Source organism: Atheta coriaria, unplaced genomic scaffold (assembly GCF_025399875.1).
Source record: "Atheta coriaria isolate IRGN ID8LTWV9N9 unplaced genomic scaffold, Caltech_Dcor_3.1 hic_scaffold_5_pilon, whole genome shotgun sequence".
Lineage (NCBI taxonomy): Eukaryota > Metazoa > Arthropoda > Insecta > Coleoptera > Staphylinidae > Dalotia > Dalotia coriaria.
The window spans coordinates 2,747,797-2,769,274 of NW_027045447.1; the positions used below are offsets into that span (position 1 = coordinate 2,747,797).

The 21,478-nt window shown below is 33.6% G+C and overlaps 4 protein-coding genes and 1 long non-coding RNA gene across 8 annotated transcripts in view; 3 read left to right on the top strand and 2 right to left on the bottom strand.

Moving 5' to 3' along the window:
- The window catches only part of LOC135792968 (signal-induced proliferation-associated 1-like protein 1), a 35,662-nt gene extending 26,369 nt beyond the window's left edge, over nt 1-9,293 (bottom strand). For 2 of the 3 annotated variants that reach the window (XM_065303796.1, XM_065303794.1), the window contains exon 1: nt 8,727-9,292. The gene's annotated coding sequence lies outside the window, so the exon portion shown is untranslated. Of the gene's footprint in view, nt 1-8,726 lie in introns of all 3 variants that reach the window. The other variant, XM_065303795.1, reaches the window with a different exon arrangement.
- On the top strand, nt 7,730-8,271 carry LOC135792971 (uncharacterized). The gene is made up of 2 exons (XR_010548501.1): nt 7,730-7,978; nt 8,039-8,271. It is a non-coding gene; the product is annotated as an uncharacterized lncRNA (long non-coding RNA).
- Nucleotides 9,294-9,790: 497 nt separating the features above from the next.
- RpL9 (ribosomal protein L9) lies at nt 9,791-10,909 on the top strand. 2 transcript variants are annotated; one of them, XM_065303044.1, is made up of 3 exons: nt 9,791-9,853; nt 10,203-10,447; nt 10,522-10,909. In XM_065303044.1, the coding sequence occupies exons 2-3, from the start codon at nt 10,207-10,209 to the stop codon at nt 10,851-10,853; spliced, it is 573 nt and encodes a 190-aa protein (XP_065159116.1). In that variant the 5' UTR covers nt 9,791-9,853; nt 10,203-10,206; the 3' UTR covers nt 10,854-10,909. The 2 variants fall into 2 exon arrangements, with proteins under 2 accessions (XP_065159116.1, XP_065159117.1); XM_065303045.1 differs by lacking the exon at nt 9,791-9,853 and adding an exon at nt 9,881-9,902.
- A 174-nt stretch (nt 10,910-11,083) lies between these two features.
- Nucleotides 11,084-13,175, top strand: LOC135791970 (uncharacterized). Its single transcript, XM_065302587.1, has 2 exons — nt 11,084-11,392; nt 11,458-13,175. The coding sequence occupies exon 2, from the start codon at nt 11,637-11,639 to the stop codon at nt 12,864-12,866; it is 1,230 nt and encodes a 409-aa protein (XP_065158659.1). The 5' UTR covers nt 11,084-11,392; nt 11,458-11,636; the 3' UTR covers nt 12,867-13,175.
- Nucleotides 13,176-13,539: 364 nt separating this feature from the next.
- On the bottom strand, nt 13,540-20,003 carry vir-1 (virus-induced RNA 1). Its single transcript, XM_065302588.1, has 5 exons — nt 19,765-20,003; nt 16,021-16,149; nt 15,374-15,471; nt 15,088-15,315; nt 13,540-14,558 (listed from the first exon to the last, which is right to left on the bottom strand). Exons 1-5 carry the CDS (start codon nt 19,826-19,828, stop codon nt 13,908-13,910), a joined length of 1,170 nt encoding a protein of 389 aa, XP_065158660.1. The 5' UTR covers nt 19,829-20,003; the 3' UTR covers nt 13,540-13,907.
- Between the last annotated feature and the right edge of the window lie 1,475 nt (nt 20,004-21,478).

A 21,478-nucleotide genomic window follows, 5' to 3' on the forward strand; every position in this document is an offset into this window, starting at 1 on the left:
TTTGAAACATTTATTTTTTGCAATATCTTCTCCAGTTTTTAGTTTTGTTCCGTTTACAACTCCCCTATCTTCATTTTCATAGCTTAAACTTCCAATGATTCAGAAGCCCCGATGATATGAATGACAATGAGATGCAAATTCACATTCTTCCGCTTTCCACCACGCCAAAGAATGCGAAAAATTTGAATATCAATAGAATGAATGGATTTACGACATGAACAAATTTTTCGATGCACATTTCCATCCTCCCATAATTTATATAATCCTAATCCATTGATGGAGTTTTATTCTGGATTAGTTGTGCCCTGTCACTTCTGTTTCGAGGAATTCGCTTGCATGACTCACGAAGAAGAAGATGAAGAAGGAGCGAGTCAGTGGCCGAAAAATGTAGTCGTCTCGTCGGATGCATTGAAACGCATTCCACGCATTCCGGCTCGACAACGTGCGCGCAATGCCGATGGAGGCGAATCACCAGACCAGACCCATCGGGCATTAACCACACTACCAGCAGCACAAGCTGCGTGGAGTGAAAAGTAAAGAATGAAGGCATCGCCCGCACTTCCTACGTTTATCATTCTTTGACTCTACCCTCGATTCACTCTAGCAGATGCTCCCTTTCTGTTTTGAGAATGTTTCCAAATGAGGGTGTAGTAAAATCCGAAAAAAGTTTCTACCTGCTGTGAGCGCCATGTTTTGATTCTGCTTTTGCCAGCGTTTCGTATTTCGTGTCCCGCATCATCCAATCTTCGAATGCGTTGCACCCGCGCAACTTGTATACCGGAACACCCAGCTCGTAACGGGGAAAACACGTCTACGCTGAGTCCAGATTGAGCACGTCCTTGATTAGTTGCAGTCCGGTAGGGCTCGATCGTAAACGTTGCGGAAATTACCCTCCCCGAGGAGTTTCAACAATACACGCTTGCAATATCACACGCTAGCACTCTATTAAATCTACTTGGGAGGAATTCCCGCACAATGGCGAAGAATATTTCGTTGGGTTCTGCTGTATCATTAAATGCTCTTTTGGTACTTACATCAAGCACGGAAAGCAAACAAACAGAGCAAACTGTTTTCGTGATAAGAACGATAAGAAACATCGTTGGAAATTCAGGAAGACATCAACATAAGTTAAACTATAAAAAAAATGTTATTTTTTCTTTCAATTTTTTCTGTTATTAGTGTTTTGAACCCGTTTGAACCCATAGAATTTCATATTGCACTAGAGATTCTTTTGTTTTTGTATCTCCTGCAGCTGAATTAAAGTTCGGCGTCGTTTTGGCTTCGCTCCGGCAATTCAACCGATGCTATCATTGCAATAGCATTGCGACAGTCGAATATGAATGTTGAGTTGGCACGGGGTCGACGACAATCGACGCGTAATCGCGATGGCGGAAATCGTTTGTGGGTCGAGAGCTGGTAGGAGAATATTGTCACATTCATGCCTGAAGCCTCGCCTCATCTGCATGCGACAACTTAATCGATAATAAATTTATCATCTGCGCAAATTAATTAAACTAAACTAGAAAAACTGTCAATTTAATAAAAATTGTTTGTGAAATGTCAAGCTCCAATAATTTTCAAATCCGTATCAGTAATTTAATTTGATGCAATTTTCTATTTTATATTTCAACATAAACATGTGTTTATTCAATGAATCACTGAATTTGTCACATATTGACTAGAAATCATGGTTTACATTATGCTAGACATTAATTTGTCTTTAATCAAGTCGAGTCATGCAATTAACTCAACTTTCAAACGAGTTAAATGTACACGTGTTTAAAACGGAAGTGTAAAACGATTCCTAATTTTCATACAAATTTAAATAATGCGCTACTAGAAGTTAAACTAAGTTCCAGTTAATAAATTTTTGTTTTCTTGCTCGTTGTCACACTTTTGATGTTCTAATTTGCTATATAATAATAAGAGCACAAAATGAATGCGTAGCAATAAAGATAAAATCTTGTATTAATAAATCAACTGATGAATTCATTACCCATTAATAAGATAATTAATTAATCCGAGTTCAAAGATGAGAATTTTTCTATTCTTCGTTGTAAATGTGAGAATTTCATAGAAATTTCTTCACATTTCCTTGTTAAAGCCTGCAAAAACTATAATTTTCTTTGTTTATATTATTTATTTGCTTCCTGTTTGTTTTCCCGCTGTTTTCCTTACAATTTGCTCAATTTCACAAATGGCTAAATGAAATTTATGTCTTCGCTATCATGTTGCTACGTGTCTCCTGTGTTTTATCCCATCCGTTAGCCTTTTGCGTTGTTTTGGACCACATTACACCGCTGCGAACATATAACAGTGTGTCATTGTGTCTCCTGCGTGCTCACGAGCATTTTCCGATGTTTTTCCCGCCGATCGACCACTCTTACATTCCTATGCGACACGATACGCTCGTTTGTCTTGCTTTCCGGGTGACTGTGTTCATTTTTCTTCGAATATTTCCTCTGACGTTGAGTTTCCTGCAGCCTACTCAGCGAATTTTTCGAGGAGATGCACAACTTGTGTTTGTGTGTTTTATTTAGTTGATTGATTTTTCTTTTCCTGTACACACATAGTACACATATTTGTGTAGTTGGTGCAGTAACTTATGTCGATGTTACTAGTTACTTGCTTGGTTTATTTATCGCTGTGGGACGCAGCTTGGCAATATAAATAAATCTATTGTACGGTATTCCCTAGATGGATATGAGAGCGTGAAGCGCACACATTTCGCGCGCAACTTTAAACATTTATTTTACTTCCAGACTAAGAAATTATCAAAAAATCTTCGAAACTTTACCAAACTATCATCAATCATAGTGAAACAACTTACATTCTGATGACAGGAAATATTATAAATCAATTTTCATGATAAACTTGTTCATATGTTTACATTTGCCACTTTTAAAGTGCCAAAAACACTAAAAATTTATTTAAAACTGGTTAACATTATAGTGGAATGTATGTTAAAAGCATTTTTCTATAAATCTCACAACTTTGAGCAAAACGCGTAGCAAAATTCTTAGCTAAAGAATTTTAACTTATTGTTTTGGTTTTTAGTACAATAAATAAAATTTACACGTTTCACAGTTAAATATTATTAAAGCAAGACGTTGAAATGTTGAAAAATGTACTAAAAGCAAAACGTGTTTGCTAAACTTGAAAGTTTACTGGCTACCAACGCGAAAACAGCGATTAAAGTTCAATAAGCTGTAATTTTTTCGAAAACAAACAGGAAATCTAACCATAACACATGTTAAATATGTTTTATATAGATTATCGAGGCAAAGCTTCGAAGAAACAAAACAAAGGTGCAAGATTGTGAAAATCTATAGGTCACTGGACTCCGACTGCAATATTAACATACCGAGTGTTAACATAAATCAATATTTAAAACTTTAATCTATTAATCAATTAATCAAAATGTAAAAAATTTTTTTATGCGTTTTCGAGTATTTTTATCTGAATTTATTTAATCTTTCGGTTGATTTAATGTCATGGTGATGTTATTGACATTATTAGTGCGTCCGCATGGCTTTTCCTGTCCGGTCAGAATCGACTTCTTGCTGTACGTTGACTCTAGGCGCACTCTAAGCTAAGGAAATGTGTATTCGTGTTTGTAGTATATGTTGGTTATCTGGTACTCGTTGTCGCACTCGCCCAGTTCAACCGCAGCCGACACCCGAACCCACCCGATCGACCTCTTTGGCACTCTTGTGCTGCTTGCGCTTGGAGAACTGGTAGAGGCGCGAGAGCTGAAACTAGCACTCATGGATGCCCTCGAGGCCCTCGCTAGTCACCAACCGCGAACACAAACGCAGCAAAAGCTTCTTGACGTGAATAAACTTTACCATTTCTCATTTTCATCAAAATCATTCTAAAAATGTTCAAAACCCGATTTTTTCAGCTTTTTTCGTTGATAAGTATAAAATTTTCTAATAAATAGAAAGTTATTGTAATTGTGGTTGTATTCTTTATTCGTTTTATTGGTCATTGAACCTTGATGAGTGACATTGACACTTATGTCACATTAAATTCTAGTTCTACCGCGTTGCGCGTTTCTTTCGCCAGTATTTTTTGCAATATCGCCTTTTGTAAAGTTAGACTCTATGGACGTTAGATGCGCTTCCATTGCGTTGATTCCTTATAAACGTTTAGCGCGCGTTCAAACGCACGCTTTGCTCGTCTATTTCCGCGCCAATCGCGTTTTATGACCGTTTTGAGACGTGCCCGACATGTTTCCCATTTTCGAAATTCGAAATTCACTTCATGGAATCACCACGAACGCAATAGGCGATAAAGAAATAATTAACCGGCGTAATTAAATGGATAGAAGACTTCCTTTTATGTGGTTTACCTTGAAATTAGAAGTTAGAAACAAAATTTTTCAAAAATATTCAAGTTTTAAGTTGGAATTTCGTGGTTTTTTGTTAATAACTTGAGAAATATTTACGATAACATTGTGATTCTTTAAGGAGTAGATTCTTAATTAAATTCTACTTCAAAGAGTGTAAAGATTTGATTTATCGAACGAGTAAACAAAAAGTTATAAACAATTAAAGTTTGATGTAGTGGAAAATCATAAAATTGCTATTAAATTTGCCTATATCATCTGATAAAACATTGATAACAATCTAATATTTGCACTAAAACATGCCGAATTTAATAGTAAATAAATTACTGAAAAAATAATTGATTTAGCTTCATTAGTTTTTAACTAATTAACAAAAAACTAAAACTTTGATAAATTTTATAAGCAAAATTAATATTTTCCATAAAAAAACAACTTTCAAGATTTAATTAAATAACTACTTGCGTTATGACAACACAATTATTATACGCAATATTTAAAGACCAAAATTCATATTAAATGTTAGTTTTCGCAAATTTCTTAACCAGTTTCACATGCGATAAATAAAATACACAAATTCATGCATTTTTCTATTGTGTACCAACATTTTCGACCAGAATAATTACAATGTTTATAATGCTAATAATATAATTATAATGTTTGTGTCAAAATAGAATCACAATCAAAATTGCGCGTACTTCTCACGTTTAATCACGCTTTAAATCAACCAAAAATACAAAATAAATCTCTGTAAAATTATTCTGGGAAGTGAAAAAACCGAAAAAATATAATTATCCATAACATTCTGTTACCGAATGATTACCGTAAAAGTACACAAAAGAATAAAAGTGAAATCACACACATTGCTCTTCTTTTGAGCTAATATGCTTGAAAATTATAAGTTTTTGAAAGTTTCCTACAATTGTGCAAGGCTTAGACTCACATCTATGATTGTCAGTGGCTGTGCAATTGTAACTTTTACTTTTCCGTACTTACATCGCACGTATAATTGTCTTCTATGGTCGAAATCGAGATTGCGATGATGATTAAGATGTAACGCACTCATCACCACGATTCACATCCAAACAAACACGTCGAACAAGATAGGAAATTGAATGGAACATGACGTGAAACCGAGATAAATGAAACAATTGAAGTCGAAATGATGAGATCCTCGCAGAGACAATTAAAAATCGAATTATACGCCGAGCAAATTGTAGATTACGGGTTTAAGTAGGATTCGTTTAAATGGCGATGATTTCATCGGTGGGTTACGTGTGTTTGTTTAATAAAACGTGAGACGGTTTCGGTTTACAATCGCTAGAAATGGCATAGATCAAAAGAGGGAATTGGAGAAGTGTGATTAAAATTTTCGATTTACGTTTGATCGAATTTCATTGCGTTTTGATTCATGCTTCGTTTTACATTATTCACACAAACAGAATTATCACGAAGATTCGTATTTCAAGCACAAATAAAAAGTTATTTGAATAACTATCGATTTTTTATCATTATTTGCAAAATTCTGCAAATAATAACAACATTTTTACTTGCCAAATAAAATAATCTTGTATAAATACAAAAAAAAATCATTTTTTGCTTAAAAATGATAAAAAAAATCAAGGTTAAAACATAAAAATCACTCAAATAATAAATAATCTCAAGGATACGGATATAGATTGATTTCAGATGAATCATAATGATAATATTATTTTTCTTCGTGAATGATTTGAAGGTCCAAATAAATTAATTCGAAAGTACTTCATCACTTCATGTTTGTTTATGCGCCTAATGCAGTTAATGCTGTTTGACACTTTGATTAAGTAATAGATGAGCTCGGCATTATCAAACTGGTGAGCGCAATGAGCTTGTTATATAAATTGCAGTTATCTATACAAATTATGAGCTTATTTTCTGTGATGAATAAATTGGTGTCAATTAATCATGATTTAGAGTTGTTAGAATAAAAATTCCAGCAGTTAAAAATTATATAAAACAAGTATTCATTTTTTCCTGCATAATTTCCCTGATTGCGTGTAAATAAATGTAGCAGTAAACCATCCCATCTAATAAACTAATCATTTTCCAATTTGCCAACGTGTAACTTCTTTGCGTGTCACGCGAAATGTTTTAATTTCCCCGCGGAAATGTCGTACTTTACCTACCCGTTTGTACACACGGCTTGACCGAAATAGCTCTCCCAGCTCATAAATAAATTGCGTGTCCAAGTAAAAGCGCGCATAGGAGAACAAGAGCAAGTACCAAGTACGCGTCACGTGGCCCCACGTGGATAGCGTGCTGCGACACGAGATGCCTTCCAGAAAGCACCATAAATACCACTTCCGGATGGCGTTAAGGAAGCAGAAACAAAACGTAAACTTCCTCACAAACAAAGGTATTTAACATAAATAAATAATATAAACCACGGCGTAGATTTCGAGCAAAATGTCGGGCGTTGTGTTCGTAAAGTTATTAATATCTTCACTTTACGAGCATGCAGATAGCGAAATCGCAATGAAAATTAGATTTAAAGCCTCTAAACATTCATTAACATTATTTGAAAATAATAAATGTTTTGATTTATTTATGTTTATTGTATTTTTAAAAAAATACAAATAAAGAGAAAAACCGGTTCTATACTGGCTATTCATTAGCGGTTTGCTTGAGCATCCTGCCTGAATTCGAATCGAACGACGTAAAACGTCTTTAATAAACGTTTATCGAGCCATGCATCCTCACACTCACCTTCGGGTTGCATCATCGCTTTTTTTCCACGGATTAATTAACAATCGCCGCTGGTAAACACAAACACAACTTTATAAAGCAAAGTTTATGAAGCAATTGCACTTCCTGTTGTACTATGTCCACAGGAAACTTTAGATATCCTTTTAAAAACAAGATTAATTGATTTCTAGTTTGAATTTTGCTGATCTTAAAAAGTAGAGTAAAAGGAAGTTGCATGTCAGCAAATTGAGCAAACATAACGAAGCATTCAAAGTCGACACAAATAAAACTATATCATTTATTTAACGTCTTCATGGTGATATTACGCCATATTTTATGCTTGTTCTGCAATATACAGTGCAGAAAATAAATTCAAACTGTAGAGAAGTGTCTTTGAGTTAATTTAATTAAATTACATCGAATTGGAATTAATGTAATGGAAAATTCCGGAGTGCGCCACAGTCTGCGTTCGCTCCCTAGCTTGTGAGAGAAACAATTGAATTGAAGCCATGATGCGAATTGCAGGGCAACTTAACTTGGTGACTTCCGCAAAGTGCTCCTTGCCTATTATTGCCTGCTGCGTGCCCTTTTCGGATGACTCGCTTGCATAACAAATACATTCCTAATGCATACTTCCAATGCCCCAAACACTAACAAGTTAAATAGAGACGTTTAACTCCTGAGCAAACAATTTGCTGAATATTTATTTAAACAAAAATTATTTGTATTAATAATTGTCAAATTCAGAATGTCATTTGGTTCGTTTTCTAAATTCCGAAAATATGGGCAGTTTAGTATCTTTCATCGGCATCTATTCGTATTCGCTTCTGAGCCAAATTTTCATTCCAACAAAAGCAACGTTATGTCCCCAGCAACACTATCACTTTCATGGAATTAAACATCATCGTAAGTAATGTTGAAAAATAAAATTTGAGTGATTTTTGTAATGTTTTATTCAATTTATAGAAAATTGCGATTTGAATTTATGCTTGGAGCAAGTCCCAAACTGCGGTGAATCTCTGCATGATATCATCAAGGAACACGTCCATCTTTTTGCTCCCGAATAAATGTCAAAATGATAATTAACCGAAAAATTCAAGTTACTGCTTTTTACACAGAAAATTTTCGTTTTTATTTAAAGTTTTGTAAATGAAAATTTGAGAGTATGTAATTTTGAATAAAAATTTGCCCCAACCGTACATTTAAACCGCCTTAAATTAAGTAATCATTTAAGTAAATGTGGCTCTACCTACTTAAACACTTTACCTACTTTATAAACCGTAAACTTTGTAACGAGAAAGCGCAATTCGAATGTTTAAACAGTGAATTGTCATGTTATTCTGTTTGTTTTACTGTTGGTGATGCCAAAAGTGTACTTCAGGTGCTAATTGAATAACTGTCGAATATTCCACTAATTACTGAGCATATTTTGCAGTTAAATCTATTATAACTTGCTATTTTATCAGGTTATTGACAAAATTATCAGTAAAAAAAGCAATTTCCGCTCTGAATGTCGATATATACAAATATTTAAATCTTTGTTCAGCTGCTTATCATGATGACTGAATAATAACATAAATTGTTTGTGGATTCATGAAAATCACAGAAGATGTTTGTACTGATGCATATAATTATATTCAATGAAATAACTCACGCATTCGCCCTGAGATGATCGTTTTTGTCGAGGCACGCAAAACAACGTCACCGTAAAGCCGTTTGCGGGTCTTCTCCGAATTCCTTTCCTTCACTCGAGCGAACAATCCAAACTCCAGCACCCCGGCGCAACTTCCAATAGAACACATGCACAATGCACAAAAATTCAACAATGCACAGCGCGCTCAACTTACAAACATCGAAAAAGCTTCGAAAAATTCGTTTTTACACCATGACACATCGACTTAACACGTTTACAATTTGTTTTTTGTTTTGTAAATTATTGAATAACTTTGCTAGTTGTTTTTGTTTGCGATAATCCAATAAGCGAGATAACCGTTGAACACAAGAGTTTAAGACAATCGTAACGCGCGATTTTGAAATTTCGAAGCGTCGAAACGTTTTTGAATTGAACGAACTGACGAAGTTATTGTTTCGTTGTTATCGCATTCCGCGACATGCTGAGAGATAGTAAAAAACGTAAACAAAACAGAATAACGACGAACGTAGAAGCTCCGCCGACACAAACTAACGCGTTCGCGAGACGCGGCGACACAACAATGCGACCAGAATTCTATGAAACTGGTTGTCCCCCACTTGTTCGAGCATTGCGCGCAAGAATTTGTTGCGCGCGTTGTGGCTACAGGATGAGAGACGCCTAGCGTTGGAAAGAACCGTTACGGAATGTAACCTTGAACGCTACCAACTTAAACGCCACAAGAATAAATTACTAAAACTGTTACCAACGCTTACAAAATTCAAAAAAAGTTTATACTGTAAATATTAATTCTTCAAAAAAATCACAGTTTTTATATAGTTACATAAAATAAAGTTTGTAAAATTTAGTTTAATAAAATAGAGCACGTTTTAAAACAATTTCCTCTATCTTAATGTTTAGATATGAATTTAAAACATAAAATGCTAAAACTACTACTAAATGTTTTATTATTGTGAATGCTTTTTCTTTTAAAAATTAAATAAAATATTTTAATCAACTAAAAATGTTTAGAATTGTGTAAAATGGAGAAAATTCAAACCAATGAATTTTGACAGTGTTGCCAGAAAACTTTTGACAGTCGTATGTCATCTGGTCGGAGCCTCTTCCGCTTCTAAACGCGAACGTGAAAGGTAGGTTCGTGGTGAACACAAATTTTATTCTTAAAACATCTGTGATATCGTAAGTGATAATGCCTAAAATACTTCACGAAACGATGCTACGTTTAATTTTACACCGATTTGCATTCATATTTTTTGCGATTGCTGCGACAATTGTTTGTAATAAATAAAATAACTTGCTGTTGTAGGTTAGACTACATGTCACCCAATGTTTACTTCGGTATCATTGAACTGTTTTCGTATTAATTTGTTATTAAAATTAGTGGCCGTTTTGGGATTATTTACGAACACAGTGTTTAATAATTGTGCAAGTATTGTGAGTGTAAAACAAGTGCTAACATTTTGGTTTGTTTTGTTTTAGCACAATGAAGCAAATTGTTACAAATCAAACTGTAACCATCCCTGATGGGATTACAGTCACAGCCAAGTCCCGCATGATCACGGTGAAGGGACCCCGTGGCACCCTGAAGCGTTGCTTCAAACATTTGGCATTGGACATTCGTATGGTCAACCCCAAGCTGTTAAAAGTTGAGAAATGGTTTGGTACCAAGAAAGAATTGGCGGCCGTCCGCACAGTGTGCTCTCATGTTGAAAACATGTTGAAAGGTAAGCATTTGCCACCCTTTCAATACCTATGATGTTAAAAGTTGTGTCCTAATCAATGGTTTAATTTTTACTAGGTGTAACTAAGGGTTACCAATACAAAATGCGTGCGGTATATGCCCATTTCCCAATTAACTGTGTGACAAGTGAAAACAACTCTGTCATTGAAATCAGAAATTTCTTGGGAGAGAAGTACATTCGCCGCGTTAAGATGGCACCGGGCGTGACTGTCTCCAACTCCGCTAAGCAAAAGGACGAGCTTGTTCTCGAGGGCAACTCGCTGGAGGATGTTTCCCGATCGGCGGCTCTCATTCAACAGTCGACGTCGGTGAAGAACAAGGATATCCGTAAATTCTTGGATGGTCTGTACGTTTCTGAGAAAACCACCGTTGTACAAGACGAAATTTAAGTCGCTTGTATTTGTAATTAATAAAAAAATAATTTCTTATACCGAGAACACAATAACTTATTATTTTTTTTATATCCAATTTACAGCGGGTAGTAATTACTAATGCTATTTATTTTACCGCGTTGTTATTATTAACTTATCTTTTCATGAATTGTTGTAAAATTGCGTATGTAGGATTAAAAGTTACATTTATTTACTGTTTTTAACAAATCTAGACATTTAGTTGAATTCACTTCGGTTAACTAGCTCTTTGTTCGTTAGTATGCGAATTGATAAGAAATGATGATGTATCATTTTACAATCGTTAATTGTCGTTAAAGATCCTCTCTCTCTGGCCTTAGTAGGCGTTTTGCCACTCGTTAAAGATCGTTTGTTTAAAATACTCCTCGTCAGCTTTACGTGCTTTACCGCCACTTCCACGAGCCATTTCGCTCCGAGATACTCAAGTTTGTGGTTCACCATTTTCTCTGTGACCGAAGCTTTCAGAATAATCAATTCGATAACGTGTTGGAAGTTTCCGAGATCACCAATTAAACAAGGTAATATCTGAATTTATCTTAATATTCTCAAACACCATAGATTACATATTATTAATAACATACAGATATTCTTCATGATGCAAGAACAGAGTTTCTATGTGACTGAATTCAATTATCTCAACAAAGCTAGTTTCAAAATAAACGATTTATTTTGCTCTAACTGCAAAGAATTGTTCAAAAACAAAATCTACACGCCCTGTTACGATGGCAGCCACGATGGCGACGATGCTAATCTGTGTGAGCAATGCTATGCAACCCAAGACCTAAAGCATATTACATGGCTGCAAGTCCACTCATAAACCATTTAAGCAATGCACAGTTCCCATGTTTGCTTGAACAATGTGCATTCAAGGGCACATATGGTGAATTTCATGATCATATCAAGGAGTGCCTACATGGACCAAGTGTAGTATGCCCATTTGAAGGGCAAATATGCAATCTTGTGGAATTTACAGAGCATTTAAAACTTCATGGTGATTTACAAGAAATTACCTTGGAAACACTCAGTATTCCAATTGAATTAACCCATTTGAACAAAGGAACAGTTATAATTGTTGCCCATTATAAAACAAACACTTTTATTGTGATTATTAAACCAATGGATGATACTGTATCAATCAAAGTGATGAAACATTTTAATGCTTATGATCCTGCAGTGATGAATTATAAAATAATCCATCAAGATGCCAGAAAGCAAACACTGTTCAATGATGGAATGGTAATACCTATGTCATCTATTTTTGATGATAAGGCAATTGATCAAGGATTATTACTCGAATCATCATTTTTTAGTTCAGATTCAAAAATAACTTTGTATCTAACTGACTATGAATTAATCAAAATTGATTTGAATACTTGTCCAGTTTGTTTGAAACATTTACTGGGTGAAATCAAGCTTTGTCAAAGTGATCATGCAATATGTTACTCTTGTGCATCAAAACTACAAACATGTCCAGTTTGTCGTTGCGAGATTGTTAAACAGAAACTAAATTTAAATCATGTACTGCCAACTTATGATTTACCATGTGAGAATTTTGATGACGGCTGCATGACGTTCATGAAAATAAGGGAAAGGAAACAGCACAATGAGATGTGCCAATTTCGAACTGGTAAATGCACGTTTTGTTCATCGCCATATAAAATTCAAAACTTTTTAGATCACTTACTCGAACATGATAACTTTTGTAAAAACTTTGAGACGCATATCTTGTCGATTACCACTGGTACTATCATACCCACTTGTATTTATATTGTGTACAGATCGAATGTGTTCTTTGTATCATCATCATATACTTCACCGACGTTGCAGTTCAGTGTTAAACAAGTAAAGGTCAGTGAATATGCTGCCTCTAAATATAGGTACGAAATTATTCTTTTCGTCGGAAAAGAAAGCGACAAAGTTGTTGCTAAAGTTGGTAATATTTGTAATTATGACTCTTTGATAAATATTTCTCAATTAGCTAAGTTTTTATAAATTAATGTTACCGGAGCTTTTAAAGTCAAGTGCCAATTTAATATTTTCTATAATTATTAACATCTTGCAAAGTATTGTTTCTATTCAGTTATTTAAGTTTATATTCTAAACTAGAGTATTATATACACTTATATTATGTAAACTAGCGTTAGTACTACTTACTTTTTTGTCTGCTGGAGGAACGGTAATTCATCACTCACTTTTATAATTGTTATTAATTAAGTTTAAGATAATTTTCTACTTGTGTTTACTATAATGTTAGTTTTGTGTAGGTTATGAATAAAAATAACAACATATTCTATGAAATAACATGTTTATTTATTGGTGCGTCCTGAATTGATCTTTATTGACGGCGTTATCTGTAAATTGCATTGGTTTCTTAAGTGTCTGAATAATTTTAGGTGCAGAAATATATCTATTAACTTCTTTATTGTATGCTTAAACAAACTGAACACAATTATTTAATTAATCAAAACGATTGTTTTCTGCGTTTGTAGAGAAAATTAATTATAATAACTAGAAAATAAATTTTATTCAAAGATTTCCCCACTTTCTCGATATTTCAATTGCGATTATCACATAAACTAAAAGATAGAGATGAATTGATTGAAAATTCTGAATCTAGGGAAAACTCTAGTTCGGATATGTAAATAAGAAGGTCCATTAACAATAATTTACCATAAAAAATTGTTTTATTCAGATTACAAACCCGTCAAACTTAAAATTACACATAAATATTGATCGAATATTCGATGTTTCCTCATCGTCAACAATCTCAAACATCAAATGTTACAACTAGAACTAAACAATGAAAAAATACACGAAATAAATACGCGGCTAATCTAATTATTTATTAATGTAATAAAGATGAGGCTCGATTATAAATAAAATCATAGGCGTACTATCTACTTCTAAAATGTAAAATGTGTGATGATGCTTCGATTATTTTTGTTTTTCGATTTTCCACTCGTCATATCACAGGACACAGATCGTACCGCTATTTGTTTTAAATTAAGAATAACATCGCGTATATTCGATTTTCTACGAATGCCGTTTTCTCAGCGCGTTGTTACTAAACTCGGCGGGATTCAACAACTCAACTTCAAGTTCTTCTGCGTCTGGATTCTTCGGTACACCTTGACGTGCAGGAAGATCATTCACATAAGTGTCACGACTCAAATCGCGATAGCTAGTAACATCAGCAGGAAACACCTGATACGGATAAGCTTGATATCTGATTGGAAATTCTTCAGCGTCTGGATTATTTGTCATGCCACGTCGCGCTGCCATTTCATTGACGTAAGTATCACGACTTAAGTCATGATAAGGACGAGCCTGGTAAGAAATTGGCTGTTTTTGATGGTGTCCCCAGTTCTCAGCCGCCATTTTGCGTGCTAACAAATCATTCACGTATGTATCACCGCTCAAATCGTGAAAAACTTCAACATTTTCTTTCAAAGGCATATTTTGCATTTTATCTTCGTTTGTTTTGATCCTGGGTGTTTCATGAATAGAATTCACATCGAATTCTTCAACATCTTCATCGTTGTATTGTTTGTTCGCATTTTTGTTGACGTTGATGTCGTTGCTTAAATCCGCTTCGATTGGAAATTTGTCCAGAGTTTCAATTTCGATGTTATTATGAGAGTCGATATCGTCCCAAATTTCCAGACTTTCAACGCTTCTGGCCAGCTGTAAAATGAGTGATTTTGTGCGTTGAAAAACACAGTGCATTGCACAGAAACAATGAATTAATTGACTGATTAATAGTCATTTTGGGTGAATATAATGAAGAGTTTCTTGATTTTGTGAGTGAATGAAATGAATTATGAATTAAAGCAAATTCACTGTTAATATGTTAGTAAGCAAAGCATTTTTAGTTAAAAAGAGTTTACCCAACACCATATTTACGATTAATTATAACAAACATTAAAAATCTATTAATTAAACGTCGCGTCATAATAACCTAATCTCGAAAATGTTTTAATCAATAAAATACAATCAACAAATTAATTATGGCATTAATAACTGTTAAAACTATAAAATCATTCTCATTATTATTAAATTCCTAAACAATCATGCATTGTCCGCATACGTCTTATATATTATACTTTCAAAAAGGTGTTTGGATAGTTTTTAAGGAAAACAAGACAAAAAAAGGATTAAAAATTAAAATATTAGTTTAAGGAGAAGTAGTTGATTGTAACTTTTGTGGACGAACCTCGTTGTCGCCCTCTCCGAACGTTTCAATATCCTCACGTGGCGCTGCAGTGCTTCCGGCGGAAGTACCAGTGGTACCAGTGGCTGGGGTAGATCCGGTAGGATTAGCGCTGTTTACGTCTTCGCCACTATCGCCAACTGGTTTTACTTCGACGTTTTTCACCACAACATGGACGCCATTTTCGTTGTATTCAGTGCGATTGACTGTTACACGATTTCCATCAATGATCTATAAATATATTGATATTATATGTGATAATTATGTGTTTCTACAGTGTATAACATACTTTGGTTTCTGATGTAGTATTGCCTTTACTTAGGTCAATTCCTTGGCCTGCTCCAGCAATGGTGGCTGCGATACTGGCTCTGATACGGTTTATATAATCTAAAACATGATTATAACTCTTTAGTAAGTGACATTTTAAGATATGCAACTCAACATACACTTAAAACAAGAGAATATTTGAGACATTTTGTTTTTTTTGCAAAATTTGTTCGTTTTAACTAAATTTAAGAGTTTAAGTGCACTTGAAATGCAATTCTCGCAGCAACTGAATGTGCAATCGAATCGATTTTGTATTTATATCGCGTTTTCATCTAAGTCAATGCGTGGGTCTTACAATTGCCCACATACGCAATTTCGGCGAGTAATTGCGTTTCGTTTAGCATTTCCTTCGCGCAAATCAACACGTGTCCTTCAAATCGATGCATATTTGGCAGCGGACACCATATTCATAGACGCTGTCATGTTATACCTGCGTATCATGTCAGTAATGTATTTTTTTATGATTTTACTTAATTTGCCTAATCGCTGACTGACATGGTAACATCACGTGCACATTGTTTTCGCTCGAATAAAATGAAGTTATAAAATGTAGGCAAAACAATGTTTGTACATGCGTAGGAAACATAATAAAATGTTTAAGGTGTATACCTTGAAATGCGCTAAAGTCAGGCAATGCGAAGATGCCCCAGTCGCCGAATCCACCATCGAATCGGTTTGGGCGAACTGAACGTCCCGAACCAAACGGATTGAATTGTTCGACTTCATCGGAATCAAAAGCTGAAAATGAAAATATTGTAGATGCATAGTGGTTTGACGAGTTGAACATGTAATTATTTACTTTATTTACTAAGAAAAAACACTTTTAAGTAAACACTGCGTCTATTTTTAGTGTTATTTAATGCAAAAAACGTGTTTCAGATTATAAATCGCATTCTAGTGTCTGGATAATTAATTAAATCATTAACATCAGGTCACGACTTGGATGTGCACCAAGTTACGCTTTAGTTAATTATTTATTTACATTTTAAGAATATAAAAATATTAATTTTCTTGACACAAAAACTTGATTTCTTGTTAAAAAAAGTCAATTTTTCTGTAAATTACCTGCGAGAATCTTTTTCTGAGTGTTTTTGTACCACCCATGACTTTATATTTATTTCATAACCTTTGCTTGAGATAAATTTGTGTTTATAATTTTAAATATATCCAAACGGTGGAAATTTTCTAAAGTACCAAAGTCAAAGTACCCAATTTACTCAAAGTCATAAGTAAGTCAATTATGCGCAAACAGGATGTGTGCCAACTCATCGATTCGCGAGCGAAATTAAAATTTATTAAGGATCGGTCGGACAAATTGCGAAATAAAACGAATGCCTGCCGCGGCCGAGGATGCGCCGTGGACTTCCTAATAGACCGTTAAATCAATGATACGTGCTCGCCATACTCCGCCATGCCCAGAGCACAGAAACAATTCCAATTGACGCCGCGCAATTTGCAATTCAAAGCCAAGCGCAAGGCGATTCATTCGCGAAAATACGATCGTAAATCGAAGGCGAGTTATGTCAGTCGCCGGCGATGATACGTTGAGTGTATTAATTTATCTTTCAAGAAACGTTTGTGAATAATGAATGAACTTGACATACTCATAGCAAATTATTTACAAAACTGAAGCTCCAACAATCACAGCACAGATTGTCAGTTATATAATATGTGGTAACAAGTGCAAAAGTTGATTTATTTTATTGTTTAAACAATAAAATTAGTTTTAAGTTAAGATTTCTATGATATTGATGGTATGCAACCAAACATACATAAAATTCATTTACATAGCCTAATTTTTGCACTTGTATGGCATTTCCTGGTTATTTCGATTGAAATAAAAGTAAAACGCATTACGTTTGTTCAGCATGAAATGCCTACACAATTGTAATTATTGTTATGATGGTTTATTGGATGAAAAACGCTTAAAAGGTCATTTTTTCAATTTCTAGGTATCAATCAGGTTAACTATAATGGATTTATGACTAACGATTGCGTAATTCGAGCGTGAACAAAACAAAATTCTAATCGCCAGAAATCGACTCAAAGTGTGCGTTTAAAATTTAAAGCACTGAAATTAAAACGAACTTAATTACATCGGGTAAATACACCGTATCTTTTGTGTCGTGTTTGTAACACAGTTCTTCGAAATTCAAAACGAAACCCACTTTTTATTTTGATAATTCACTATAATCGTCTTAATAATTAAAAACATGTTTTAGTTCTGGACTTCTAGATGGTTTCATTGTTTAATAAACATTTTATTAATCCACCACGACTTGTTTTAATCGTTATTTTAATTGTTACATGTTTTTATATTTTGAAATATAGTTTTGTTTTCATTACGGTTTTGACTTTATTGCGTTCTACGAATATTTCATTGTCGAGGTCGCGCACACAATAATTTCCTCGTCTAAACACATTGATTGCAATGATTGCAGCGTTGTTATTCGATGTAATTTATGCTTTTTAGAATGCATTTTCATTTTTCTATCATTTTATCAACTCTCGCTTACCTGGCACTGGAATTAGACGCCAACGAGGACGTTCGCGAAACCAAACATAGCTCATTTTAAAAAATAAATTACGCTTAATTCGTGGTACACAACGATAAAACCTTCAATATTTATTCTTATCAACACTGGCGATATCACTTTACTTGTTGCAATTTAACACGTGAATAATTGCGCAATATTTTCCGATATCTTGACGATAGTTTTACGTCAACTTGGAAAATTGTATTTATAATTACGCGTGTGATTGCTGGCAGAGGTAACAACACATTGCGCAAGATGAAAATGAAAACCGTGCGTTTTATAGAGACGAGATTGAAGACATGGATATGTCATCATGGAATGTATGTAGGAAGAGAACCTACGCGTAATTATATGCATATTATTACTAAATATATTCCGATGCACTGCTTGAGTAATATGTAACATCATAATTGTCAATAATCGCAATGAATGTCAAGATTCAATATGGAAATTGATGAAAATAATAAGTACTTGATACATATCTCCTTTAAAATGCAAAAAAAGTTAATTGTAGTGATTAAATCAATTATTAACCACAAATGAGAAACATAAGTGTTTTGCATAAATTTTCTTTTGAAAACCGCAAATTTTGTGTAAATTAACTGCTTATTTTGATACCACCCACGAATTTATCGATATTTTATGACAACATTCTTGCCATTTCACCGAAAACGGACCAAATTGAAATTTTCGGGTTTTTGTCAATAAAGAATGAAAACAAAAGCTAAAATTAAACAATTTTGTCTGAGTAAAGGTCATTGTCATATCTTATTTCATGTTTAAATTTTATTATTTTCACGGTGAAACAAAAATAAATCATTAAATAATTACTCATGCTATATTTAATCATTTTTTATTGATTGACCAAAGTTACTTTGCATATTTGCAGACATACCAAATATGGTGTAATAAAATGAAAAACGAAAGTTAAACAAATAACTAAATTAAATATATGCCTGAGGCATTTTAAAACCGGACAGATTATTGCCATATTACTAACGAGGATGTTATGTCCGATCTTTTTATAATTTATGTTTAAACATTTACTGAATTTTGGGCTTTTTCTGCTATATTTAGACTTCCGAGGAGGTTTATGACGCTTAAGTACATAATCCCAGTAAAAATAGCAGTAAAAATAATCCGGAATTAATTTGTTTAAAAAATGTCCCAATTTTAAAGCTATATCAATATTACTTTTGAATTAATCTTGATTCATTGATTATATATATCCGTCTTAAATTTTTCTGCATTCAATTCCAAGTATGTACCTACTTGTGTCCTCGAAAAATTCTTCGAAAGAATGATTCTTCGCGATGCGACGTCCGCATTTCGTAAACATCCGCGTGAAATGCAAAACTTTCAGCGTGCAAACTACAAAGCTGTTCGGTTCGCACCAGCAGTAATGAAAACGGGTTTTTACCAGTGGTAGCATCATCTCAAAGATCTCAAACAAATGCGCCAAATATTCAAGTGAACCGACACTGAATGACACAATCAAACAAAAAAAAATTATTTCATCTTCAAACTGACTTAAAACACAACTAAATTCACATAATTTGTAAAACTAGATGAATATTTTTAATATACAAACGTTGGTGACCAGTGTATTTATAAACTAAAATTGTAGGTCATACATTTCAAGGTCATATAAAAATAATAACACTTATTAATAATCGCATAATTTACTTATCAAACTGGAACAATTAAACTATCAAAGTGTTTATCATTCAGATTTAAATGTGATTTTCTCACAAGAATCTTTAACTTGCTTACTTATTGTCTATTAATATTAAATATTAACTTTTAAAATTCTTACCTGGTGACGCATGACTAACACCAATAACAGCCACGAACAAAATAGCGAATATTTTCAGGGACATTTTGTTTTTTCTACGCCCAAATAACTTTCTTTGATTCAATTCGTAAATTCTTGCTTAAATTACACACGCGGTGATACGTTTGCGCACTTGTTTGTATGTTTGGTTAGTTCCGTTGATTACTGAGCACGTCCGACGCGTACGAGTCTTGCGCACGAAATAAATGCTGAGCGCGCTGCGAATTCTTTTTTATACGCGTGTTGAACCGCGTCGAGCGACGCCGCACCGACGATACCATTGCGATGTATGTGATGTCATGTTTGTCATTTGCAAAATGGTAACTGAATGAGTTTGATGTGTTTTCATTCAGTGAAGTGTTACATGAATCTTTAGTTATCACGCTATTTTACACCTTAGTTGAATATTTACGTTTTGCAATACATACAGAGGAGAAATACTGGTAGGATGACAGGAAAAGAGGTGATTTATTAATGAGTTTGTTTTGTATAGGGGCCTCATCAATAGTATTCATAGAAATATGACTACGGTTTAATTTGTACAATTTTTTTTTTAAATTTCATCAGTAAAAACTAAATTATTTGCGGTTGATTTTTTATTATAAGATAATTAATATCATTTAATACCTATATCCGGGTAAATCCCTTGAAGATTTATGTTATTTCTAATTTTTCTTGACTCATTTCACATTAATTTCACGAGAAAATAAATAAAAAGGTATTTATAGTTTTCTTACACTGTTGTAAGTTTTCCACAGTGATGCCACATGTCATAAACGCATCACTAGTTACATATGCAACCAGTTATTCTAGATCATCACCAAAAAGCCTATATATCTATTTTTATTTTGTTTTTGTCAAGTTTAAAGACATCGTAATCATTTCCAATTATAATTTTGTGTAATTTTTTAAATTGTGATGTAATTAGAACGTATTTTAACAGTATGACAAATGCACCTACATTGTGTTCGTAATAACAATAATAATAGCATTGTTTTTAGGTGCGTTGCGCGGATGCACCGACATTTACAGTTATCAATCGGAAAATTCCTGCTGCGTGACTTGTCTTCATTCGAGAACTTAATTCTTACACCTCAGTTATAACTTATGGTTTCACAACGACCGCCATTGTGAAACAATGCACAAATTTAATATAATTGTAAATTCAACTAAATAAAATAAAACTAATAAATATAAAAGACTTTCAATTGTGAAATGACTTAAACTGCATTTTCTTGCAATTGTAAAACCTACAGGTTTAAAAGTTATTAATATTTTATGAGTTGCACATTTCCCAGAACTTTTCCGACCTATATTCGAGTACTTCACATCTGAAAATAGCACATACGCTCAATTTGTTTACAATAGTTGTCTACCGTGTAAGTATCTATTTATTTAAAATGCAAATAAGTCATTTTATTTGATTAGCAGTGTTATAAAATGATACCTGTTAAAATGCATTAATAACCTGTTATTATTATTAGTATAAAATCTGTCATCAGAATTTATATGCAACGGAAATTCATCCGCCATTTTATTTCATACTGTGTTGTTGTAATTGTTAATTAATTCAGTTTTCATTGCATGTATTAATATTAAGAAGCATCCGGTTGATGATTAAATAGATTTAATTATTTCTTTACGCACAAATGTAAAAAATACAAATCATTGAGGTGTTGATCGATAAAACGCCGCG

Excerpts from the sequence above, each read along its gene's own strand:
- RpL9 (XM_065303044.1), top strand. The coding sequence starts at position 10,207 with ATGAAGCAAATTGTTACAAATCAAACTGTAACCATCCCTGATGGGATT. Across the intron at positions 10,448-10,521 it reads TGTTGAAAACATGTTGAAAG|GTGTAACTAAGGGTTACCAA; the intron begins GTAAGCATTTGC and ends AATTTTTACTAG.
- LOC135791970 (XM_065302587.1), top strand. The coding sequence starts at position 11,637 with ATGCTATGCAACCCAAGACCTAAAGCATATTACATGGCTGCAAGTCCA.
- vir-1 (XM_065302588.1), bottom strand. The coding sequence starts at position 19,828 with ATGTCCCTGAAAATATTCGCTATTTTGTTCGTGGCTGTTATTGGTGTT. Across the intron at positions 16,150-19,764 it reads TGTTAGTCATGCGTCACCAG|CTTTTGATTCCGATGAAGTC; the intron begins GTAAGAATTTTA and ends TTTCATTTTCAG. Across the intron at positions 14,559-15,087 it reads TCGGAGAGGGCGACAACGAG|CTGGCCAGAAGCGTTGAAAG; the intron begins GTTCGTCCACAA and ends CTCATTTTACAG.